Source organism: Lutra lutra, chromosome 10 (genome assembly GCF_902655055.1).
Source record: "Lutra lutra chromosome 10, mLutLut1.2, whole genome shotgun sequence".
Taxonomy (NCBI): Eukaryota; Metazoa; Chordata; class Mammalia; order Carnivora; family Mustelidae; genus Lutra; species Lutra lutra.
The window spans coordinates 110,395,374-110,419,808 of record NC_062287.1 but is presented as its reverse complement, the minus strand read 5'-3'; the positions used below and the strand labels follow the sequence as shown (position 1 = coordinate 110,419,808).

General features: G+C 58.1%; 2 protein-coding genes across 7 annotated transcripts; both read left to right on the top strand.

Annotated features, from left to right (window-relative positions):
* The first annotated feature begins 522 nt into the window (after window positions 1–522).
* Window positions 523–9,502, top strand: MRGPRF (MAS related GPR family member F). Of its 6 annotated transcripts, XM_047693011.1 has the most exons (4): window positions 1,410–1,720; window positions 2,656–2,757; window positions 4,756–4,869; window positions 7,715–9,502. In XM_047693011.1, exons 3-4 carry the CDS (start codon window positions 4,822–4,824, stop codon window positions 8,696–8,698), a joined length of 1,032 nt encoding a protein of 343 aa, XP_047548967.1. In that variant the 5' UTR covers window positions 1,410–1,720; window positions 2,656–2,757; window positions 4,756–4,821; the 3' UTR covers window positions 8,699–9,502. The 6 variants fall into 6 exon arrangements, with proteins under 6 accessions (XP_047548963.1, XP_047548964.1, XP_047548967.1 ...); XM_047693007.1 differs by lacking the exons at window positions 1,410–1,720; window positions 2,656–2,757 and adding an exon at window positions 523–1,372; XM_047693008.1 differs by lacking the exons at window positions 1,410–1,720; window positions 2,656–2,757 and adding an exon at window positions 523–1,391.
* A 12,359-nt stretch (window positions 9,503–21,861) lies between these two features.
* MRGPRD (MAS related GPR family member D) lies at window positions 21,862–23,699 on the top strand. Its single transcript, XM_047693620.1, has one exon. The coding sequence runs from the start codon at window positions 21,862–21,864 to the stop codon at window positions 22,804–22,806; it is 945 nt and encodes a 314-aa protein (XP_047549576.1). The 3' UTR covers window positions 22,807–23,699.
* The last annotated feature ends 736 nt before the right edge of the window (window positions 23,700–24,435 follow it).

Genomic DNA, 24,435 nt, shown 5'->3' with positions numbered 1-24,435 from the left:
TTTCGGCGCAAGCCCAGCTGGGGGCTCTCTCACTGTCCCTGCAGGAGCCCAGCCTCCAGACCTGTCCCCCACGGCCCTGACATGCTGCTCCACGTGGGGACACCAGCTAGGGGACACTAGGTGGCGAGGGGACCCCAGCAAACTCAGCCCAAGGATGGCATTTCCATTTACAAGCACCTCTCCTTAGTTTTGAAAGAAACAAATTTCCAGACCAAATAAGGCGTGGACCTCAGAGCTGCTGCCTTCACACGATTCCTTTTAAGTGTCCAAATGCAATTACACTTGGAACTTGCCTGGATTTGGCCTCCCCCAGCCTCCCCCACCCCCACCTCCCCACGTAAACAAGCAGCCCAGCTGGGCCCCAACTGGCCTGCCCTGGAGAGGAGGGAGGGTCACTGCCCGCTCCCTGCCCAGCCTCCCTCTCATCCTGGGCGAGGCCAAGAGCTTCAGTGTCCTAGAGCCCTCCCCTCGCGCTCTGCTTAAAACAAAGGCCCCAGAGGACCAGCTGGACTCTGTGGGGAACAAATCCACTCTGCGATTGGCACTTGGGCAGGGACATGGGGTTCCTCCAGGGGCCGGAGGCCTGGAGCTCCCAGGGCAGGTGCAAGGGAAGCTCTATTTCTGGGTCCTCTTCCAGATGCCCACCCCACCCCAAGCTGGGCACCATTTGCTCCCACAGGGAAAGCACTTTGGGGAATTCCCTTGGGCTCCCGGGGGCATGAGAAAGTTGGTGCAGGGCAAGGGGCCGGGGGCCTTCCTGCGTGGCTCCCTAGGAAGCCACTCTGCACCACCCCCGACCTCGCAGCCACCCTGGGACTCCTGCATCCCGCCCTCAGGCTTTGGCTCACTGCCCCAGAACCCTGAGAAGGCTCAAAGGGTGGCGGGAAGCCTGACTCATCCCCCGAGGAGCAGGCAGCACAGCCCGCCACCCGCACCCCCCCATCCCTAGTCAAGTGCTATGATTTTCCGCTTGCGCCATCTGATTGCTATTAGGGCCAGGGAAAGGGGGTTCCCAGTTCCATACACCAGCAGGGGGCCCTGGGCAGATTCCAGGTGGGAAGGGGGATGGGGTGGCCCCTGGATGGCTCCGCTGTCCTGCTGCCCAGCCTACCTCGCAAAAGTGCCTACAACTCTCTCTCCAGGGAGCCCTCACCTCACTACCTCCTGGCTTCTCTGTATCAGGCCCTGAATACGAGGGGACTTGCCCCTCCCGGGGCTGCACGCCCCAAAATGCCCAGTGGGAGCAGAAGGAAGGAACCAAGCAAGTGCACAGCCCTGAGCTTTCTCCAGGGCAGCCCCACGGAGCTGCAGGATGGAGGAGAGGAACAGCTGGACTCCGGCAGCAGTGCTCCTGCCAACATGACGTCACCAGGCAGGGAGATGAGTTCCCAGTGAGGCTGGGGGGGGGGGGGACCGGGGGGGGCGGCTCCTGAGCGGGGCATTCCTTCCTGAAGCTTCATCCCAGCTCTGGCTCAGCCCTTCCTCCCCTCCTCCTCCCCTTCACCCTCCCTCCAGGCCTGGAATTGGGTTTGGGGCGGGTTCTGCTCCCCAAGCCATCTCCTCCGCAGGCAGGCAGGCAAGGGCTGTCCTCGACTCTGAGCTCGCCTTTTCCGAGGCTCCAGGCCGTGCTCTGAGCTGGCCTGCTGCCCCAGGGATCCGCGGCAGAGGCGAGTGTCGTGCTCCGAGAAGGAAAGACCTCGGAAGGTCACGACAGCTGCAGGTAGCTATGCTGGGGGCGGGCGGCCGTGGCCCAGGGGAGGGCTCTCTGGCTACCAGGGCGAAGGCCAGGCAGGGAGGGAGAAGGAGGTGGGTGCTGTCAGGGCACTCGGCCCCCAGACATCACGTGGCTCCGAGTAGGAACCCTGAGGCTCCAGAGAGGACTCGGGCACACTCCCGTGGCTCTGAGAGTCCCTGTCCCGGGTGGCAGTGCCCGACCCCCACACTGTCCTCTACTTCCAACTCCTGCTCTGTCTTCCTGGCTGGGGGTGGGGGGTTCCTGCTCTGTCCCTACCCCCACCCACGCCAGCCATCCAAGTCTGCTTTCTGGAAGGGCGGGAAGGGAACACCCAGCCGGCCGCATCCCAAGCGCAGAGAGATGGCTCTTCCCATGTCCGCCAGAGAGCTCGCTGCACGGCCCCCCTTGAGCAGCGCTGAGCTTGGGCACAGAAGGCGGAGCAGCTGCACCCCATCCTGTCCCCAACAGACGGCCCCTGGTGTCCCCAGATTAGCCTCCTCCAGCTGAGCCGTGAGCAGGGGACCCCGGCCCTGGAACAGAAATGCACCCTCCCTGTGGTGGGAGGCAGCCGGGGACAGCTGGGAAGAGAGGGGCTGGAAAGACAGGTTGGGGGCTTGCAGTCTGGCTATGCCCACCTGGGCCTTCCGGAGGACAGCCTCACCTGTCCCCGGCAAGTGTGGGGCTGGGTTGTGGGAGGTGGGCTGAAAGGAGAGGAGGTGGACAGGTGGCCAGAGCCGTCGGAGGCCTGGCGCTTGGAAGGGAGGGTCAGAAGTGCACGGAGCCGGCAGCTTTCCTTCTGCTGTAGCAGAAGCCGGATCCCAGCCCGAGGAGCACGCACACTCACCCATGCTCACACACATGCCACACACACGTCACACACGTACCTTCTCAAAGCCCTTCCGGGCTCCCTTGGCTTCTAGATCTCTGCAGGGGGCACGAGCCCTTCGGACTGCCCCAGGCAAGGCAGGAGAAGAGCTCAGAGACACACTAGGGACACCCGCCCATGGAAGCGACCCGCAGAGGTGAGCTGGGGGCCCTTACTTCGTGCCTGGCCCCAGCTGGCCACCCTTGGGGGGCATCTGGGTATCGGCAGGGGGTCTACCTGGCCGAGGTGAAAGGACAAGGCTGGCAGCCAGGACATCCACGAGGGCCCAGACCCAGGGGTGGTATACAATCAGGGATACTGGGAGCATTGTGAGTGGGGGGCAAAGGGAACCAGTAAGGACGGGACCGAAGCCAGTAGCGTGCAGGCAGGGAGAGCTTGGGCAAGCCCCAGGGTGCAGGGAAGGCCTGTCCAAGGCAGCTAGGCCAGTGGCCGGGCTGGAGGGGGTGTGGGGCTCTAGATGCATACTCAGTGGCATGCACCGGACACACCCACATCCTCTGGAGTACAAGGGCTCCCGCCCTGCTGTCACCGCATGCCACTCTGTGACCCACACGCCAGGCACACATACACACTTGCCCACACCACGGGGCACATGGCCGCACTGTCCAAGACAGGGGCCGCAGGCCGCCATTGGCCACCCTTCCCCGCCAGATGACAGGCGCGCCTGCCTGGGTCCCATGCTGGCTCGGGGAGTGGAGGGACACATGCCACGGCGGGCCGGGAAGAACTTCTGGGGGATGCTGGCCGAGCAGCCCAGTGTTCCCTCTGGGGAGGAGGGCCCGGCCAATGGCCTACAGCTCGGCCTCAGCCTCTCCACCCACACAGTGGGACAGCTCCGTGCTTGTCTGCTAGGGCAGGGCTCAAATTGGGGAGCAGGAGTCCATTCAAAGGGGACCTGGGGCACATGGACCCAGAACTCTGCCTGGCCAGGATGGAGCTATCTCCGTCAGGCAGGGATGTCCCCCTCCGTGGGCTGTCACCCCTTCCAGGTCTCCTGACCTGGGGCCGCCGCTGAGTACAGCTGCCCGTCCTCCGGCCTGGGGCCAGGGCCACTTCAGGGCTCTCCTGGCCAGCTCCCTCCACCTGTTCTTCCTCCGCAGCCCCTCGGGGTTCAATGACATGCAAATCTCCTGGGCTACAGTGGGCACAGGTGTTACCGAGGGGACCCCTGGGCAGGTGGCTGTACCTCCCTGAGCCTCGGAGGCCCCGTCATAGGGGAACGATGATTCCTGCCTCCTAGCCGGTAACGAGGACCACGGGGGGCGATAGACATTGGCTGGCTGGCGTGGTGTCCAGCTCCTGGCTGGCGTGGTGTCCAGCTCCTGGCTAGGAGTCGCTGTCCCGGGGGTGATGGTGGGGTCAGTGATGCTGATGGCTGACCAGGCTGTCCTGCCTTGCAGTCACCTACTGTCGGAAGACCCTGCACCGTAGCTTTGCCCAGGATTGAGAAGGGAGCTCCGGAGTTTTCAAGGAGCTCAGAGAAGTAGGGGGCTGGGAAGGGCAGAAGGGGTGGGTTGGCTTGATGCCTTGTTGGGGTCTTGGCCACAGCCGGTGCCGAAACGTAAACCATGACTACCAGACCCTGGCCTTCAGCAGCCCGGGCAGGGTGGCCCAGCGCCTGTGGTGCTCTGTGGGGCCCACGGCTTCAGGGACGCCTTGGAGCCTGCTCCTCCGGGTCTCCTGGAGAGGAGGAGACTGGCTGGGACTGCCTGCCGGGAAGCCCTGAGCCCCCGTGGGCTGGCACAAAGGACATGCAAGGCCAATGCATGTGGGCATAACTGCCTGTCCCCAAAAGCCACCTGGCTTCAGAAATCACACAGACCAAGCAAGAAGGGATGAGGCGAGAGGCTTCTCCCCCAGCAAGCAGCAATGAGCATCTTGGCCGTGACAAAGGCGTCAACGTGGAGCCCGAACAGGAGGGGGCAGTGTGTGCAGACATGACCGGCCCTGGACCCCGCAGGACTGTCCTGTGTCCCCGCACAGCCGCCTCTGAGGCAGCCAGGTGCTTGCTTGCTGGCCTTTTCTCTAAGGAGACAGCTGTGGGGGCTGGGGCGGGGGGGCTGGAAGGTGGCGGGGCCTCCTAGGGGGGTGGGGGACACGGCTGCCCTGAGGCCACCCCTTCTGCCTTTGCCAGGAGAAGCGTGCGGGCCGGCGCACCGCGAGCAGAGCCGTGAGAAGTCTGCACTCACCAGGCCTGGAGATGGTGGGGAACTGTTCCTGGGAGGCCCATCCAGGCAGCCGGAGTAAGGCAAGTGCTGCTGGGCAGCAGAGGGGGCTCCAGGCACAGTGGGGCGGGGTGGGGTGGGAGAGGAGGAGTGGGGTAGGAGTGGGGTAGGAGAGGCCCAGCATCCCCTTCCCCTGCACTCTGCCACGCAGAACAATCCTGTGTCTCAGGACACACTGGTGGGCAGGAGACCCTCTGGGCTATGTGCCCCAGCCCTGCTCCCAGGGCCCCCCCGGTCGCCAGTATCCCCAGCAGCCTCAAATCCCTTCCCTGTGCATACCCTGTGCGAGCCGTTTCTACCTTGAGCAGCCTTGTTCTGTCTCTTCCCTGAAGAGATGGGGTCAGCTATATCCCACGGCCAGGCCTTGCCAGGAGACCCAGAGGAGCAGGCTCCAAGGCGTCCCTGAAGCCGTGGGCCCCACAGAGCACCACAGGCGCTGGGCCACCCTGCCCGGGCTGCTGAAGGCCAGGGTCTGGTAGTCATGGTTTACGTTTCGGCACCGGCTGTGGCCAAGACCCCAACAAGGCATCAAGCCAACCCACCCCTTCTGCCCTTCCCAGCCCCCTACTTCTCTGAGCTCCTTGAAAACTCCGGAGCTCCCTTCTCAATCCTGGGCCAAGCACGCTCCACATTGGAAGGACCTTCTGAGTTCATCTGGTACAACCTCCTCCACATTGGCGAAAACTGAGGCTCACGACAGCACGATACCTCGACTGGGATGAGCCCAGAGGTCGGAACGGAGCCTGGACTCTTGCCCGGGGCCTGTGGCCCTCGGTCTTCTCCCTTGGTGACCGCTGTAGAGCAGCAGCCATGGGAGGAAGAGATGGGACCGGCTGGGGAGAAGTCTCCAGAAATCCCCAGAGAAAAGGCAGAGCCCAGGGAGGGGGGCCGGGCTGAGCACAGGCATTTTCCAAGGCCGCCATGTGGCTGGGGTGGTAGCTACACGCCCAGTGACTCACCAGCCCTCCCGCTCTGACTCCGGAGAGGGAACTGCAGACTTTTTCCAGCCTGTGAGGAGCTCTGAGAGATCCCTCAGCATGGGCTTGTCTGGGCACTGGGTCTTGGGGACCACTGCTCCGTGGCCTGGAGTGGTCAAAGCCACCAAGAGGAAAGGCTGAGGAAAGAGCGAGCTAAGGGGTTTGGAGGTTGACGGGCAGAGATGTTGAGCCAATAAGCGTGCCTGGTATATAAGACCCCCTTAACGTGCTTGCCTGGACCTCACAGTCTCCCCAAAGTCTTGCCAACACCTCCAGTCTCTGCTTGCAGACTCCCTTGACAAAACCCCCTCCCCCCGTTATGGGGTATCTGGCAAAGCTGGGGACCATCTGGAAGGCGGTGGAATGTTCCAGCCTCAAGAACCTTTCCGTTTATTTCCTTTGGGTGAGAGTCATGAGCAATGGAACCGATACCCAGCCTTAGATGGGGGGGGGGGGGGTCTGGCGGGAACTAGGGTGGGGGTGTCAGGTTCAGGCTCTGTGGGAAGGAGCGCTGGGACGGACTAGTGACGTCTGCCCGGTTGAAGGAGGGGCGTGACGGAGCTCTGAGCAGCCCTGTTGCTTGGAATGGGAGGTCAAAGTGACAGCCTGAGAAGGAATCCGGCTTGTGGATGTGTTATGTTTGGCCCACACGATGTTTTTAAATGCGAACATTTAAAGATCAGGGGAGTTCACATTACGATCTAGGGTTTTCTGGCTTCTCTGGGGAGGGGGGAAAGGATGATGGACGGGCCACTCAGCCCATGGTCCTGTTTCAACTGTACCCCCTCCCACCCCCCAGCACCCACCAGCTGGAACAGAGCAGCTGCCCACTTTGCTTGGGACAGGTGCTCTCGTGTGCACGCCCCCCAAACCAGTGACTTGCTCCGGGCCCAGGTTCACGCATTCATCCCCAGCCCAGACCCTGTAGGCAAGATAGCCCCGTGCCCTCGGTCGGCCAGACTGTTCGAGCATCAGAGTGCCTCCCCAGAGTGCCACAAGTCTCCACCTCCCTGGGTGGGGGGGGCCTGGGCCGCACCCAGATCCCTCACGATCCAGACACCCAGGGTCACCCCAGCCCTGCAGGGAACCGCTTCTACATCCTTCGGTCTCTCTGATCCCGCGACAAGGCTCCCACTCCAGTGAGGGCCAGGGTCCACCTTTTCAATTATTTTATTCTATTTTTTAAAAATAAATATTTTCACATTTTGGTGTGAAAACTGGCAAATGCACAGAAAATTTGCACAGACAGTGCAGTGCGGACGTGTGTGTCCTTCACCAGCAGATAGCCTTTGCCGCCTGTGTTTTCTCTCGATGCCTCCCATGACGGACTCTTTCCCAGAACTGTTGGAAAGTAAATTGCAGACATCAAGCCCCCTTTTACCCCCAAATAGCCTGGGGCCTCCGAGAACAAGGAGCTTCCAGTACGGGCCGAAGGGCATCTTCCGACTCACAAAATCTAACGCTGGTGCAGCATGAGGATACCCGGTCTAGACAAGCGCTTCCCCGTCACCCCGCTAACAGCCTTCACAGCGACCTGTAGGGCCACTCTGAAATCTAGGTGTCGTATCTACTGGCCATGGCTCAGCACGGTCCCTCAACCTGGAAAGGTTCTTCCGTTGTTCGTATCTTTCGTGATACAGACACCTTTGCCCACAGGTGGGCCGTCCCGGGCCTCTATTCCGTCTGCCGGTCTCCGCTCTCGCTCCTCCAGGCCGCTAGCTGCAGACCTGGGGACACAGAGCAGGGGCACTAGGAGGGAGCAGGGCTGTCTTCTGCTCTAGTTCCAGCCAGTTCATTGGCTTCGCCCCCGTGATCAGCCGGGACACGGGTGCAGGTCTGGGGGTGGGGCCCAGCCCGCATCACAGGTGTCTCCCCCTCTGCGCCCGCCCAGCTGTGTCCTGACGTGAGTGAGGCCCCCGAGCTGTACATCCGCGGCTTCCTGACCATCGAACAGATCACCATGCTGCCGCCGCCCGCCGTCATGAACTACATCTTCCTGCTCCTCTGTCTGTGCGGCCTGGTGGGCAACGGGCTGGTCCTCTGGTTTTTCGGCTTCTCCATCAAGCGGAGCCCCTTCTCCGTGTACTTCCTGCACCTGGCCGGCGCCGACGTCGGCTACCTCTTCAGCAAGGCTGTGTTCTCCGTCCTGAACGCGGGCGGCTTCGTGGGCACGTTCGCCGACTACGTCCGCGCCGTGACCAGGGTCGTGGGGCTCTGCACGTTCGTGGGCGGCGTGAGCCTCCTGCCCGCCGTGAGCTCGGAGCGCTGCCTGTGCGTCGTCTTCCCCGTCTGGTACTGGCGCCGCCGGCCCAAGCGCCTGTCGGCCGTGGTGTGCGCCCTGCTCTGGACCCTGTCGCTCCTGGTCACCGGCGTCCACCACTACTGCTGCGTGTTCCTGGCCCCGCGGGGCTCCGGCAGCACCTGTGGGCGCATGGACACCTTCCTGGGCATCCTGCTGTTCCTCGTCTTCTGCCCGCTCATGGTGCTGCCCTGCCTGCTGCTCATCCTGCACGTGGAGTGCCGGGCCGGGCGGCGCCAGCGCTCTGCCAAGCTCAACCACGTCATCCTGGCCATGGTGTCCGTGTTTCTCGTGTCCTCCATCTACCTGGGGATCGACTGGTTCCTCTTCTGGGTCTTCCAGATCCCGGCCCCCTTCCCTGAGTACGTCACCGACCTCTGCATCTGCATCCACAGCAGCGCCAAGCCCGTCGTCTACTTCCTGGCGGGGAGGGACAAGTCCCAGCGGCTGTGGGAGCCTCTCCGGGTGGTCTTCCAGCGGGCCCTGCGGGATGGTGCCGAGCTGGGGGAAGCCGGGGGCGGCACGCCCAACACGGTCACCATGGAGATGCAGTGCCCCGCCGGGAACGCGTCCTGAGAGGCCGGTGCCAGCTGGGCAGCAGGGGCCGCTGCCACACTGCCCAAGTGCAAGGAGAAAGGTCTGCTCTGGCTCCTCATGCCGCCTCCTCCGTGGGCTGGAGGCTCTGGGGTGGCTGGCTGGGAGACCGAGCAGCCACCTACATGCAGGCCCCCTGGACAGGCTTCCCCCGCCATTCTCCTCCATGGCCAGAAGCTGGTGGGGAAGGGAGGGGACGGAGGGGTCACCCAGCCCCATCCCCCTCCTACCCCTTTCAATCAGGCCTCCTTGAAAACAATGTAGCCACCACCACTGTCCCCCTTCGGGGCCGTAGCTTTGCCCCGTCAGGGCACCTGTTCTCTCCGTTCCGCCCCCTCAAGGCGGTATTGGCAAGCCGGCCTGGACGTGAAGGTGCTATCTGGAAGAGAGTTCTGGCTAACCTGCCTTGTAGTTCCAGCCTTCTGCACCCAACATCCCTGCCCTGAATCCTTCGGTGACTTTAATGGGGGAGTTTCCGATCATGGCAAGCAGCTAGATGGGAAGCGGCCCGGGCAGCTGGAGCAGGTCAATCTCATTTCCGGCTCCCTGCGGCCAGCCCCTGGGCAGCCTCCCAGAGCACAGCATGTCCATGCTGCTGTGCACCTGGTCCTCGAACCTTGGCCCACTGTCCAGGAGTCTCTGGGCTCCAGTCCCCACCCAGGAGTGGGCCCTGGCTCTACCTGGCCACCCCAGCCCACCTCCAAGCACAAGGGCCCCATGTAGCCAATGCAAGTTTTATAGAAGACAATAAATGTGTATCAATAAACATTTTATATCGTGCACTGAGCAAGGCTGCCTGCCTTCTGTCCTGTCTGCACCTGCTTCACAGTGAGGCCCCGTCGGCGACGAGCAGCCCAGATGGTAGCCTTTCCAAGCTATGCCCCACCCACCCACCCTGCTCTGTACTCTGGCATTTGTGCTCCTCTCCTGGATGATCCGTCTACACCTCTGGGGTGCTCCCTCTCCCAGATGGTCCGTCTACACCTCTGGAGTGGTCCCTCTCCTGATAGGGTAACCACTCCTCTGCCTAATGGAGCTCTGGTCAGCCACCCTGTCCTCTTGGCTAAAGCCTATGCCCTTTCTCACACATTCAGGGCTCTCTGGTCCCCCTGGAAACAGTTTTCATGTGTGTCCACACAGAGGCTCCCTGGGTACGGCTGTTGCTTCTCCTCCTGCTACCTGTCCAGAATGCCCCTCACTCTCCCACCCTCTCTGAGGCGGGGCTGGGGCTGGCCTCCCTGAACTTGGCACCTCCCCAATGCCCAGCAAGAGGCTGGAGCCCCTCCCAAGAGACAGCTCAACTAGGGCCGGGCCAGAGGCTCCCTGACTGCCCCCTGCCCGCCTCCAGCCAGTCCCCGAAGAGGCCCGTCTTGGGTTCCAGGTGTCCAGCCTGGGCCCCCAGCCCCATGGCAGGGAAGCTCTGGGGGATCCTGCTCATTACATAGGCCCGAGGACAGACCAGGGCAGAGGCGCCAGTGGCCCAGGCTGGGGGAAGGCCCCCAGCCGGAGAAAGCAGGGAGAGGGCCGGGAGGGAGCCGGCTAACAGAACCACCTGCCTGCCCACCCAGGCTGTGGCAGTACCTCCAGCCTCTCCTGCTGGCCCAGGTGGCGCCTGGCATTCCACCTGCAGACCCTGAACTTGCTCTGCCTTACCCTGGTCAACCCAGAGCAAGGGCTGAAGGACCACCCTGGGGTGGGCTGACCCCCAAATGCATTTCTTAGCGACCAATCCCCAGGTGGTGGACTTGCTCCTCCTGGCCTCTCCAGGCCTCTGCCCCTGTGCTCACCATTCCAACAGGCCCAGCGGCTCCTCCATCAAGGTCCCTGCTCTGCAGAGAGAGAACCCTGAGTATCTGGAGGCAGAAGAGCTTCAGATAGCGGAGGCCGGGGCGCCGGCCTCTCCCACTCCCAGCATGGGGTGCACCCTCCCCGTCCTCGCACACTCCCCCCACCTCCTGACCCATCCCCCCACCCCCGCAAGCCAGTCCAAGAATCCCAAAAAAGCAGAGACACTTCTGACACTTCTGGGACTCAAAGAAGCCAAGTCAGGTCCTGAGGACACATACGAGGGGCAGGATCCATTCAATGGGAAAGCGTCTACCAGCAGGCCTCCACTGACAAGAAATGCCTCTTAGTCCTGAAGACAGACAAGGGGGCCTCTGAGGAGCCACTGTCTTGGGACCCAGTGAATCCGAGTCCCTGGGCGTTCACCTCTTCCTCAGGAGCTCCCACCCTAGGCCTCTGGCCCTGAGTCTAGTGCCAGAAGCTACCCCCCCGCCACCCCTCTGGGAGCATGAACTGACCTCCTTGCCTGGGCCCAGCTGCAGCAGCTTAGAACCCCAGCCCAGGGGGCGGGAGGGCAGCCTCACTCACTGCAGGACCTGGAGGTCGGGGAGGGGCTGGAGCCCCACAAGAATACACATCTGGCTGTGCTTAGTGGGCAGTGAGCTGGGAGGGTGGGGGATGAACCCCAGGATCGGCCCTGCCCAGCCTCTGGACCCTCCTCAGGTGCGGATCCCTACAATCTTCCCTGGGAGTAAGGCTTCTCCTCCCCCATCCAGTCCCCAGCCACATGGGGATTGTCAGCACATCCTGTCCACACCCCGGATGACCTCCCATCTGTGCTCTTGGAGAGGCAGGAGCAGAAGAGAAGGGCTCGCTCCTCCTCCCACCTTGGGTATGGAGTTACAAAAGGGCCCAGGGAGCTGGCTGCAGGGGTGGGGCACAGAAGCCTCTGCGGTCCCCCACCAAAGGCAGCTCAGCTGGGACCACCCCCAGCCTCCTTCTTTCTGGTGTCTGGGAAAGTCAGGAAGCAGAGGGACCCGAGCATCACATATCTCCACCACGGAACTCTTTGGAGCAAGGGGTCTAACTGCCCTCCCCTGACCACTGCACAGGAGTCGAATTCAGGGGGTGCATATCACCATCCCTATTAAGGAACGCGTAGGTGGCCCCACGAGGAACAAACACAGGTCTCCCTGCCACTCCAGTTGTTACTAAGCACAATTTACTACCACCACCGGATATGGGGGGCAAGGACCGAAGAGCCGCCAGGGTTGGGCTGTGGGGCCCTGCTTTCGGTGCCCCCCGCCACGGCTGTCTGGACAAACACACTCCTGGATGATGCCCGTGAGAAACAGGGTCAAATGTGCAAAGTCAAGAGCAAGCCTCAGGGAGACAGGGTACTGCCACCCGGAAGCCGTGGGCTTGGGTTTTCTCACAGATCCAGCACAGGCCTCTGGAGCAGGGGCAAAGTGTCCCTTGTAAGAGGGAACAGGGTGGCCAGGAAGGAGGGACAAGGAAAGAACCAATCCCAGCCTGGCGAGCAGGGCACAGATTGCCATTCGCAGGGGACCTGCTGTGTGCAGTGGGCCCTGGGCTAAAACCTCCACCAGCTCATTTAATCTGCACAGCTGGGCTCCCAGGGACAGGCTGCTCGCACCCAGGGTGGAGCCCCAGTCACAGTCCCACGGCTCTGGTGGCCACGTGCTTGCCCTGGAACCCAGGCCACTGGCCTCTGTGTTCCCACCAGCAAAGCACCAGCAGTAGGGACCCCGGGGATGCCTCATGGACTAGACAGGACAGGCCCATCACAATCCAAGAACAACCCGGCCTTGTTGGAGCCCACAGTCCAGCGCCTGAGACCAAGGAGGGCGCAACCCAGGCCTGGGCAGCTGGCAGATGAAGCGGACAGGCGGTGGGCCGGGGACTCGTGCTCGGCACACAGCACAACACACAGCCTGAGAGCTGAGGCCTCTTTGCGTCTTCCTGGCCTGTCTCTGTAAGACCAAACAGAACGCCTCTCCGGCATCGGCCTGGCTGGCTCCCACCCCCTGCCGGCTGTGCTTGTGAGATAACCGAGTTTGCTCTTTGGGGCCAGAATTCTGAAGCCTGAGATCCTTTCACACATGCACTTCTTGGTCTAGAATCCTCTGCCAAGATGCCCCGTCTTTTCCAGGAGCCGCAGGATCCATCTAGAAGGTGGGATGAAGGGATGGGTCCCTTAACAGTCACCTCTCCCGGGATGGGAAGAAACCCAGCCTAAGGAAATGTGCTTTTAAACACATGAATGACCAGACCAGGGAGCTACCAAAACACGTCGCAGAGATCACCCGGTCCACCCGGTCCATTCAGGGCAACTCGGAATGCGAGCACGGAAGTCGTGTATCTGAGGCCACTGGGGGTTGGAGACAACAGGGCTCTGTTCACAGAATGAAAGTTCATGGAAAAGTCCGCCGCAGTGAGTCAGAATGCCAGCGCCAAGTTTCCTGGCAATTCGGGAGAAGGCTCACCTGCTGGGGCAGATTGTGTTAAAAAAAAAAAAAAAAAAAAAAAAAAAAAAAAATTCTTGCGGTTGACGTTAGGCACAATAAAATGAACTGTTTTAACGCACAGTCGATGATCTCCGACACACGTATGTACACTCGCGACCTCACCAAATCGCTGCGTGGAATGTCTGTGTTCTCCCCCGAAAAACATTTCCATCATCCCCACCCCCCCAAGAATATCCTAGCGCCGGAGAGTCCCAGGCCCCCACCCCCGCCCCGCACCCCTGTGGTTTAGACCACTCTAGGTCACACAGGACAGACTGCTTCCGGCCGATTTGCACAGCACGTGGTAAGTAACAGAAACCAGTCTGGTCGGTCTCAGGGCGGGGCTGAGGAGGGGGTGGGTGTCTCGGAAGTTTACCGACTGCCCTACCCGGGAGCTCCATCAGCGATTTCCAGCAGGCTCTTCCCTCCTGCCGACCATTCCCAATGCTGCCACCGGAACGTGTACTCGCATTCTGCGCTCCCCGAAGCGCGAAGACACACGATCCGAAGTCCATTCCGCGGGCCGCCTCCCCAGCCCTGGGTCCAGGACCTGGGGGCTGTCGGCCTCTCGGTCCATCCCACCCAGAAACTCGTCCTCCAGGGCCGCGATCCTGCGACAGCGACTGCCGCGGGCAACACTCACCATCCCCGGTGGAACAAGCGCGGATCTTCAGAATCCCACCCGGGAAAGCGCGAGCGGAAGGCACACGGGGCGGCCCGCCGCACACTCCACATCCGACGGAAGCTTGCGGCCTGGCTGCGCAGGGCGGACGCGGCTCAGCCAGTGCGCACCGCAGCCAAGGTCCAAGGCGCTGCCTGTCACCCGCGTCCTGACGCCCGCGGCCTCAGGTGGCAAGTGGGGTCTGCCGCTCCTCGCCGTGTCACCAGCACGACCCAAGCCGGCGCTCCGGTGCGGGCGGTGTTCGCTACACGCCTCCTCCGGGTCCCAGGTTCCCCTCGGGTTAGGATCCTGGGCGGCACATGACAGAAGCCGCACTGAAGCGCGCAGGCGCACGCACTCAGGCGCACGCGCACGAACTACTCACGCACGTGCACCAACTCACCCACGCGCACGCACGAACTCATGCACGCGTACAAACGTACCCAGGCACGCGCACGCACAGATCCACACTGGAACAGGATTGGCTCATGTCGCTTAGAAGTCCGGGTGCAGACGCGGGCCCGGAACAGCTGGATCCGGGCCCCTGATTCCAGGGATTCTGTCCATCACCTGTCATTAGTCGGGAAATGTGAGCCTCTGTACCTGCCAGGCCCAGTTCTAGCCACAGAAGGTACCAGAACGAGACAGTTCCTGCCAGGAAGCCCGTGTCTTCCTGGGTCACCTGTGTCCCCGCCCCTTCTCAGGCTAGGTGTTACCTCCTCGGGGTAAGACGTCCACCACCCCGGCTCAGTAAGCCCAGAGTAAGAGCCTGGGACAGTCCGAGCTGCTCCTCTGACATGGGGATGCTCTGTGTCCACTGGGGACACCCATAAGCACAATGGGGCCACTGTCCTCTGTCACCTGTCCATGAGTCATGTAGGGCGTTGGTGACACTTCGGCATCGGAGCTCCGTACCTCTCCTCTCTTCACTCACGTGTCTTCCCAAAGCTGAGACCAGAGGTCTCCCACACCGAGCTCTCCTTCACGTCCAGGACCGGGCATGAGGGTGAGCACGACAGCCCCAGGCCCCAGCCACCCGTCAGTCTACGCGTGTAGACCCCAAGCAGCCGCCATGTTCCGCGGGGCATCTGGCACGCCAGGCTACACAGCTGTGAGGTCAGCCTCCATCCGAACCTGGAGGGGGCTCAGTTTTAGAGGACTCATGAATTCCCAGGCAGGAAAGTGGGTTCAGCCAATGTGGGAAAAGGTCACCAACTGAGGTCAAAATGATCCCCTCCCTCTTGCCTCGAGTGCTGTACTTAAGTTGTTGAGAGAGACTGGAGGGGATTCCATGAATTTCAGTGAGGACTCGGATGCTCAGAGGGGTCCCCTAAACCACAAAGCTCCCCAGCTAATAGGTGGACAAACTCAGACTTGAAATGGGGCCCTGGAGTCCAGGTCCAGGCTCCTTCCTTTCCGCCCCTCAGCAAGCAGAGCCCTGGGCAGGTCCATTAGCCAGAGCATCTCTCCATGTAGAGGGCTGTGTGGACATAATGGCCTCTCCCAGCCCACAAGAGCCCCTCTTTCCTGCATAGCGCTATGTTAACTCCGAGATGATAGGGCCTGCTGATGCTCTGAGGCCTCTTTGGCTGTCCCAGATGACCTTCAGGAAGGGAGGCACTGCCGGGATGGCACAGGTAGGGCGTGAACACTCCCACAGCTCCTCACGGCCCCCAGCCTTATTCTCATTTCCCTGAAAGGCATCCCCCACCCTGGATGGGCAGCCTGAGAGTCCACACCCAGCCATGTCCATTAATCCCCAGGCAGCTTGTCTGCAGGCCTCCGGGGTGGGGGTGGGTGCCTTCCTGTATTTATGCCTCAAGCTCCCCTTCCAGCATCTCAGAGAGCAGAGTGAAGGTACTTGGGGCATAGCAGGGACAGGACTCCTGTGAGGCCAGGGTGGGGAGCAGCCAAGGCGAGCTGGGAGAAGCCCTGCAGAGCCGGGAGCAGGGACTGGGCTGGAGCAGCTCGGGGGCATGGGGCCAGTGGAGTTGCTCCAGGCATTGGAGTTAGGCACCAGAGCCCGGCCAGGGACTGAGCACCACGTCTGGAGCAGGTAGGAGCCTCACATTTTTACTCTCTGGGTGGAGGAGAGCATGGTGGTGACGGGTGGTACCTAGCAACAACCCGGGACGAGAGTCCCTGTTCAGCCAGGCACGGCTGATGGCCCGGGAGGTGCCTCAGCTTCCCCGAGCTGGCATCTTCCGGATAAAACGGACGACAGAAGCCTAGCTCACAACCATATTTAAAGTGGTTCAGATCACCTCCAGGGGGCCAGCCACATGGGGAGCCCCCATCAGTGGTGACAGCCAGGCCAGGACAAAGGAGGGACATGCAGGTGTCAGGTGAGCACAATCGAAGAAGACATTCACTTTGTTTTGGGAAAAGCAGCAAGTAATAGGTTTTCATTTCTGTAAAAACGCTATATGGAAATGCACAGAAAAAAAAACCCTTCAAGGGTGTGATCCCTCCGTTAACACTGGGAGGCAGCATGAGGGCATAGCAAAACCTACGTCCTCTTGACCCTCAGACCTTTTATTTTATTTTTTTTAAAGATTTTATTTATTTATTTGACAGAGAGAAATCACAAGTAGGCAGAGAGGCAGGCAGAGAGAGAGGAGGAAGCAGGCTCTCCGCTGAGCAGAAAGCCCGATGTGGGGCCTGAACCCAGGACCTGGGATCATGACCTGAGCCGAAGGCAGGGGCTTAACCCACTGAGCCACCCAGGCGCCCCCCACTCAGACCTTTTAAATGAGACTGTTTTACTATCTCATCTAGGTAACCTTTTAAACATTTAAAGTACAAGGAGAGATGGGCCGTATTAGCTAGAAATGACATTTCCCTAGCGTCAGGGGGGTAGACAGAAATTCAAACAAGGCTTCTGAAGACAGGAATCCTAAAGCTAACTCAACAGATACCGTCTTCTAAACCATCACCTTTCACGTGTCATCACTGAGCACTGGCTACATGCAGGCCTGGGCCCAGCGGCGGGGAAGAGCCCAGCAGAGGGGAGGCAGCAGGGGAGGAGATTAGGCTCCAGCAGCTAGTCTCAGAAGTGCATTGGTCTTACCAGATCACGACCCACCCTCCCGATCTCGTTTCACCTTGAACACCTTGTACAGGCCCATCTCTGAGAGGAGCGCAGCGGCTTGGTGCCTCAACAGATCATTGAGGGGGACACAGTTGGGCCCATAGCTCTCTCCAGCCCCCCACATCCCTCCTCTCTTCTTCCTTCTTTCACTGGAAAGGAGGAACCTTCCTGCGTGGGGTCCCGCAAGCTTGGTGGGTTCCCTACTTCTCCCATCTCTCCTGGGCAGTGCCCAGCTCCCAGCCACTTGCCCGCAGTACCGACTCTGCCCCCAGGCGCACTCCCCCCGCCCCCCTGCAGCCGCGACCTCGCCTGTGCCCTCAGGTCTCCCTCTGCTGAGAGGCTCCCGTTCTCGTCGTCCGCCCCCAGTCCCATTTCTCTACCGTCGCCTCCTCCCTGCCCGCTACAACACACCCCTTCAAAGGGTCACCCACACCCCTGCCTCCACAGCTGCCTCCTCGGCACATTTGGGGGTCTCTGCTGCCGAGAGCCGCCCCTTTGGAGGGGTCTAGGGAGCCGCCCCACCTGCAGCACACCCATCCCTCCATGCACTCTGCCCCCACTGTCGCTTGGCTACTAAAGCTGCTCTCCCAGCAGCTGTCAGCCCCTCTGGGAGTTCCCACCCTGGAAGCTGCATATTCTTGCTTGTCGATGGTCTCCCCTTCGAGCAGCATCCCCGGGAGGGTCTGTAGTGCCCAGGACCCAGAATAGCCCTGGCCTGGCCCGCCCTCCATCCCCATCCGAGGGGTATCAGGTAACAGCTGAGAAGCAGTCCAGGTGTGCGGAGGGCCCCTGTCCAGGCTTCTGGGACCCTGACCAGAGCAGAGTGTCGGGGGGCACTACATGCACTCAGAAGTGGGGTGGGGCACTAGACTCGGCGGGGGGGGGTCAGTCGGCCCACAGGGTGACCTTGTGCATCCCGCCCTGCCCGAGTAGCAGGTGCCACCTGCGTCCCCCATCCCTGGGGTGCGGCCCACACACTCCTTACTTAGCGTGGGGCTTCGAGGACACTCCTTCACTGAGCCTGGCACTGGGCAGGGACCAATCACTAGTGGCTCAGGAGGGCGGTGTGTAAAGGGTTCCGCTGGCTGGGGAGGGGCCAGGGGAGCAGGGTCCCAGCCCTCTGCACAGACAGCAATGGGTCCCTCACAGCAGCCCCTCCACCAGGCCTCTCCCTGCTGCCCTCCAACCTCAGCACCTTCCAGCCAGTCCCTGCCTTGTTATGTACCCTTGGGGGACAGGGGATAATCATGTCTATTGTACATTCCCCACCCTGGACCGTGAGTTCTATGAGGACGGGCTTTCTGTGTACTGGCCACTGCTGTACACAGATCACATGTGTGTGTGCAGATGGCTATGGGCGTGTGTGCATCTGTACTGTGTCTCTGTGTGTATCTGTACTATCTGTGCGTGCATCTGTGCTCCTGGGTGCGGACATGTATTCTGCGCATGTCCATATGCTATCATCTACCCTGTGGTACACAGAGCACCATGTATGTATCCGGCACATAGTAGACGTTTGGTCAATGTTACTTAAATATCTGTAACCAATGTTTATCTGTGGATCCTGCGGGAGGGACGCCTGACTGACAACAGGGCACCTATGGAGGCTGTGTGGGTCATGGTCCCACCCTCCCACTGTGGATGCAGAGAAAACATAATCCCCCTCCTACCCAGCTCTGGAGAGGTAGAGAGGGAAATTCTGGGTCCTAGAGCGATGCCAATGACCCAGAGAACATCAGATGGGGTATAGGCTCCAGGAGCCGGGGCTCAGGTGGGGTGGGGATGAGGAAGGGCTGAGGGGCTGGGAAGTCCCTTGGAGCTGGAGCAGAGGGGGCTCCACAAGGCCGGAGCCCAGGAGCCCCCTGCTGCTTAGACAAGCAGCTTTCTGCACAGAATGCCCTCAGGAGCCTCCCCCTGCCTGAGACTGTGGGAGAGGGGTGCGTGAGCAGAGTCAGGCACCAATTTCAGGAACTAAAGCCCCAGATTTGCAGCATTCACAGTTACAGAGTCTGAATTTACAAACGTCTGCACGATGCCACATCTCCGACCCATGAGCCCCACCACAGACCTGCTCCTGGACCACAGACCTGCTCCTGGACCAGTGACACCCTGTGGATAACAAGAGAAGCCAGGGCCAAATCCTGGTAGCAGATCTCAGCATTGAAAGTGAAGAGGACTGGGGCGCCTGGGTGGCTCAGTCGGTTAAGTGTCTGCTTTAGTTTCAGGTCATGATCCCAGGGTCCGGAGACTGAGCCCCCATCAGGATCCCTGCTCAGCGGGGAGTCTGGCTCTCCCTTTCCCACTGCCTCTCTGCCTGGCTTGTGCGTTCTTTCCCTCTCTCTCTCGCTCACTCTCATAAATAAATAAAATAAAAAATAAGATGAAGAAGGCCACGACATAAAAGGTATACTTGACAGGGACGGCATGATCATCTTGGATTTGTCCGCACTTGACAAAGATTCCAAAAGCTGAAGAGAAAATGACAAAACTTATTTGTGGCAGATAAAAATATTCGTAGTGCTATGAAATATATCTCTAACTAATTTATGGAAATTTAAATTTTACGTATTTTCAGTGGTTTTCAACGTTAAAATATTTAGGCATGAACAACAATGAAGACACTACAAACCAAAATGCATGAAACAGCTAAAGAAATACTTAGGAGTCATCTAGAGCCCAAAATGCCCTTTAGAAAGAGAAATTTTGACAGTTGCCTAGCAGTTCAACACAAGAAGCTGAAAAACAATCACAAGGTAAATCCAAAGAAAGTAAAAGAAGTAAAAGCATCAATTAAAATTGGAACCGGGGGTGCCTGGGTGGCTCAGTGAGTTAAGCGTCTGCCTTCAGTTCAGGTCATGATCCCAGGGACCTAGGATCGAGTCCCACACTGGGCTCCCTGTTTGCAGGGAGCCTGCTTCTCCCTCTCCTCCCTGTTCATGCTCTCTCGCTTTCTTTCAAATAAATAAATAAAATCTTTTTTTAAAACAGAAAACTGGAGGGTGCCTGGGTGGCTCAGTGGGGTGGCTCAGTGGGTTAAAGCCTCTGCCTTCGGCTCATGTCATGATCCCAGGCTCCTGGGATCGAGCCCCGCATCGGGCTCTCTGTGCTGCGGGGAGCATGCTTCCTCCTCTCTCTCTGCCTGCCTCTCTCCCTACTTGTGATTTCTCTCTGTCAAATAAATAAATAAAATCTTTTAAATAAATAAATAAAACAGAAAACTGGAAACAAAGAAACAATAGAGACGTTTAAGAAAAAGTGCTCGTAAAACTGAGCCTCTAGCAAACTGGTGTTTTAAAAAAGAAGTGAGCACACAAATTTAAAATGGAAGATTGAATTAGGGCTTTAAAAATTATAAGGGAATATTGTGTAGATTATTTACAGTATCTACCAATAAATGTGAAACCATAAGCATGAAGAATTACCCAGAAAAATAACATTGCCTACTCTAACTCAAGAAGAGATTCAAAATCTGATTAAACCTATTATATAGTTGCACTTGTAATTTTCTTTTTACAAATCCATGCCTGTCTCCTAACAATCACATAAAAATAACCTGACCAGATGGTTTTACCTTCTGCCAAATCTTCAAAGAAAGATAATCCTTACATGCTACAAATTGTTCCAGAAGGTAGAGAAAAAAGGCAATCTCTCTAAGTCATTTTATGCAAACAGTATAATCTTACATCTTTGAAATTAAAAACAGACAAGGATAGTACAAGAGGGGGAAATTATAGGCTAATTTCACTTATGAACATGGGGGGACATTTTCTAAATAAAATCAGGATACCTGAGGGGAGAGGGGAGTGACCAGAGCAAATAGAAATGGTCTATCCTAAAAATGTAACAATGAGTAAATACCAGAAAACTTACCACTATAGATCCACCACATAAAGAGACAAAGGGAGGAAAAAAAGAAAGTGATTAAGTAGATGCAGAAAAACAATTGTGATAAATTCCATCATTTATGATAAAAACTCTCAGACAACCAGGAAGGGAATTTTCTCACCCTGATAAAAGATAATACCACAAACTCAGAGTAACCATCGCATCTGATAGAGAAACTTTAAGTTTAGGGAGAAGATAAGCACACCTGACTGCAACCAGTGCTCAGCAGACTACTAGATGTTCTGGGCTATGCTATAAGACATGAAAAAGAAATTAGAGGGATAAGGATAACAGCAAAGAAAATCAAACTTGTCAACAGAAAAATGGATAGGTATGGTCCGCTATATTGGGACATTTGCCTGATTAATAAAAACTACAAGAATCAACAGGGTTCCTCCACACCGGCAATGATCAAGAGGAAAATACAACAGAGGCATTTCTGTGTCTAGCCACAGGGAGGAACTGGTACTGGACCAGCCCTCCCACCGTCAACAACCAGAAAACTGGAGAAAACAGAAGACTCAACTGTGTTCAGATACTGGACAAGAGGCATCCCCGGAGTGTGAACTCCAAGAAAAGGGAAATAGAAGAGGTGAGCCCTGTGATCACCCCAGCTTTACGCCTGAAGATGCTCTCTGGATAGTGGCAGGAAAGTGGGGGAAACCAGCCAGAGCTCAGTGGTCTCCCTGAAGGATGAAACATCATGAAAAGGGCACAGAACAAGTACTTAGTGGCTGTCAGCACACAACACCAGAGCTCACACCAAACCATTTACGTATTTTAAACACACATGCGCATAAAAGCAGTGTGTAGGACAGAGAAGCCAGAACAGAGTTTTAAGGGTCCCATGTGTAAAGGGAACTTGGTAAGTCAACAGGGAAAAGAAAGCCTTTGATAAAAGTCAATACTTCTTCATGATTAAAAAATAATAATAATAAACTCAAAACGCAAGAGAACCTCTTCACTTGACAAAGGGTGTTTAGAACAACTTGGGGTATGTCACAGCGGGGCTGGCAGAGTTGGTGGGATGGGAGCCAGGAAAGCGGGGGACGGGCCAAGCCTCCTGGTTACGTTTCTTATAAACAGAACCCAGGGGAAAGTCCTGAAGCTGGACAGTCGGGGTGTGGGGCCCCAAGAAGTCCCTTGGGGCTCCAGCAACACAGAACCTCAAGTCGGTCCATATTCTTTCCACAGGATGAATGAGACTTTCCTGAATTCCTATGTCCAGATGCTCACCCAAAACGTCTCCCTGATAAACACACCAGACACGGCTCTCAAGGTGCTGAGCATCCTGGCCACGTTCGTCTGCGTGTGCGGCATGATGGGCAATGGCCTGGTGGTCTGGCTGCTGAGCTGCCCAGGGCAGAGGACCCAGTTCTGCACGTACATCCTCCACCTGGCCGTGGCTGACTTCCTCTTCCTCCTCTGCACAGCCGTCACCCTCTATCTCGACCCCACCCTGCTGGCCTATGAGGTGATGGAGAGAGCAAGGTCCTTCACCTACACCACCAGCCTGACCCTCCTGACGGCCATCAGCATGCAGCGCTGCCTGTCTGTCCTCTTCCCCATCTGGTACAAGTGTCACCGGCCCCAGCACCTGTCAGCCGTGGTGTGTGCCCTGCTCTGGGTGCTGTCCCTCCTGATGAACATGCTGGTCTCACTCTTCTGCAGGAAGTTCTGGTTCAGCCCAAGGCAGTGTTACACGGTGGACTCCATCTTCAGTTTCCTCATCATGGGGATCTTCACCCCAGTGATGACCCTGTCCAGCGTGACCCTCTTCGTGCGGGTGCGGAGGAGCTCACAGCAGTGGGGGCGGCCGCGGCCCACGCGGCTGTACATGGCCATCCTGGCCTCTGTCACGATGTTCCTCCTCTGCGCCCTGCCTCTGGGCATCAGCTGGTACTTCCTCTATTGGCTGGACCTGCCCCAGAACTGGAAGATTCTTTTCCACCACATGGCATGCCTCTCCTCGGCCCTGAGCAGTAGTGCCAATCCTGTCATCTACTTCGTGGTGGGCAGCCAGGGACGCTGGTGCTTGTGGGAGCCCCCGGGGGCCATACTCCGCAGGGTGCTGAGGGAGGAGTCTGAGGGGGAGGGGAGGGAGACACCCCCCACCAGCACCAACGAGCTGGGGGCCTGAGAGCCTGGGCGCCCCAGGGATCTGCATGCTTTCCCTGCCCAGTGTCTGTCTGGCCTGCTGTTAACAGCCCCAAAGCCTTGCCCCTCGCCCTGTTGGAGTCTCTTTCTTCTAGGCCAAAGCCCCCCATGCCTTGATGTGGTCTGGCTCTCACAATGGGACTCAGCTGGGAAGACAAAATGCAATTTTTCCTGGGTGTCACAGGGCTCTCCTTCGCTGAGGCCTGGCCTGTGGAACCTGATTGTCCTCCCAGGCTCTGTGGGTGGGTAGCCTGCTTCCATTTGAATGGAGAAGCACATTCTCCCAGCCTCCTGCTCCCCTCCAAGGACATCTTTGTGCAGGAGGCAGGGTGTGGTTCCTGTGACTTTGTGGCCTGATGTTGGTCCTTGGGCACGTGCTGGTGGCATCAGCTGACCACCAGGGGGATGCCCGTGGTCTGCCTTCCACCAGGTGTCCTGCGGACCCCTTCCATGACTGCAGTCCTTGGCCAGCCATGTCCACCACTGACCAAACTCACTGGCCGTAAGCCAGGAGACAGCCTTGTCCTCCACCTGGCCCAGGACAGCGCTTGACCCTTGGCCTTTGCCTTCAGGTCACTGTGCAGCACCACACCTGGCAACCACGGCAGGTCTGTTTGCTTTGCTCCGGGAGGCTGCCCTGGAACCAGGAGAGCCCCTGCTGACCCCCTGGAGATGCACAACGGATCTTGATGGGACTGTGCCCGGGAGGCAGGGGCAAAAAAACTGGATAGGGGTCTTCCCAGAGTTGCTACTGGTCCTAAAAATGTGTAGGATGTTAGTGACATTACAAGAATGGGTTGTGACGGGTGCTGGGTGGCTCAGTCAGCTAAGCGTCTGCTTTCAGCTCCGGTCATGATCCCAGGGTCCTGGGATCGAGCCCCATGTCAGGCTCCCTGCTCAGCGGGGAGTCTCCTCCTCCCTCTGCCTCGGCCCTTCCTCCCTGTCCATTGCTCATGCTCTCTTTCTTGCTCTCTCTCAATTAAATAAATAAAATCTTTTGAAAAATAGAATGGGTTGTAAAGCTAAGTAGTATCTTTAAACTATTTACAATACAACACAATTTTTGATCAACCATGCTAAAAAAAAAGATTGTATTAATCCTCAGTTCCCTTTATGGAAGGTATTCAAAACTGTTACATATGAAAAAAATGTCAGAGTGCGCAGCAAGAATGGTAGAAAAAATATTGCAGATGTTTTCCTGTATTTTGCATTATTTGTGGTATTTGTCACTTCTAAAAATCTACAGTTTGCTATGATTTCTTGTCCTGTTCTAAATAAATGGTCATTGTTGCATCTAACTTTGTATTTATGATTTTGTTTTCTTTTTCTTAAGGAGCATCCCCCTCTTGTTGATAAGCTTTGGTCCCCACAGAATCTGTACTTGGATGGAGGACAGAGGAATTACCAAACTCCAGGATGGTCAGCAGGACTCAAAGGGGTGACCACTGAGCTACTGTCATAGACATCCATGAGTAGGAGGATCTCCAGGACCACAGGGCAGGGGGCTGCTTCCAATGGCCCCACTCATGTGAACAGAATGACAAGTCAAAACTCTAATGTCTTGTTTTGTGGTTAGGACTGAAATCAGGGACTCTCTGTGACACTGTGGAAA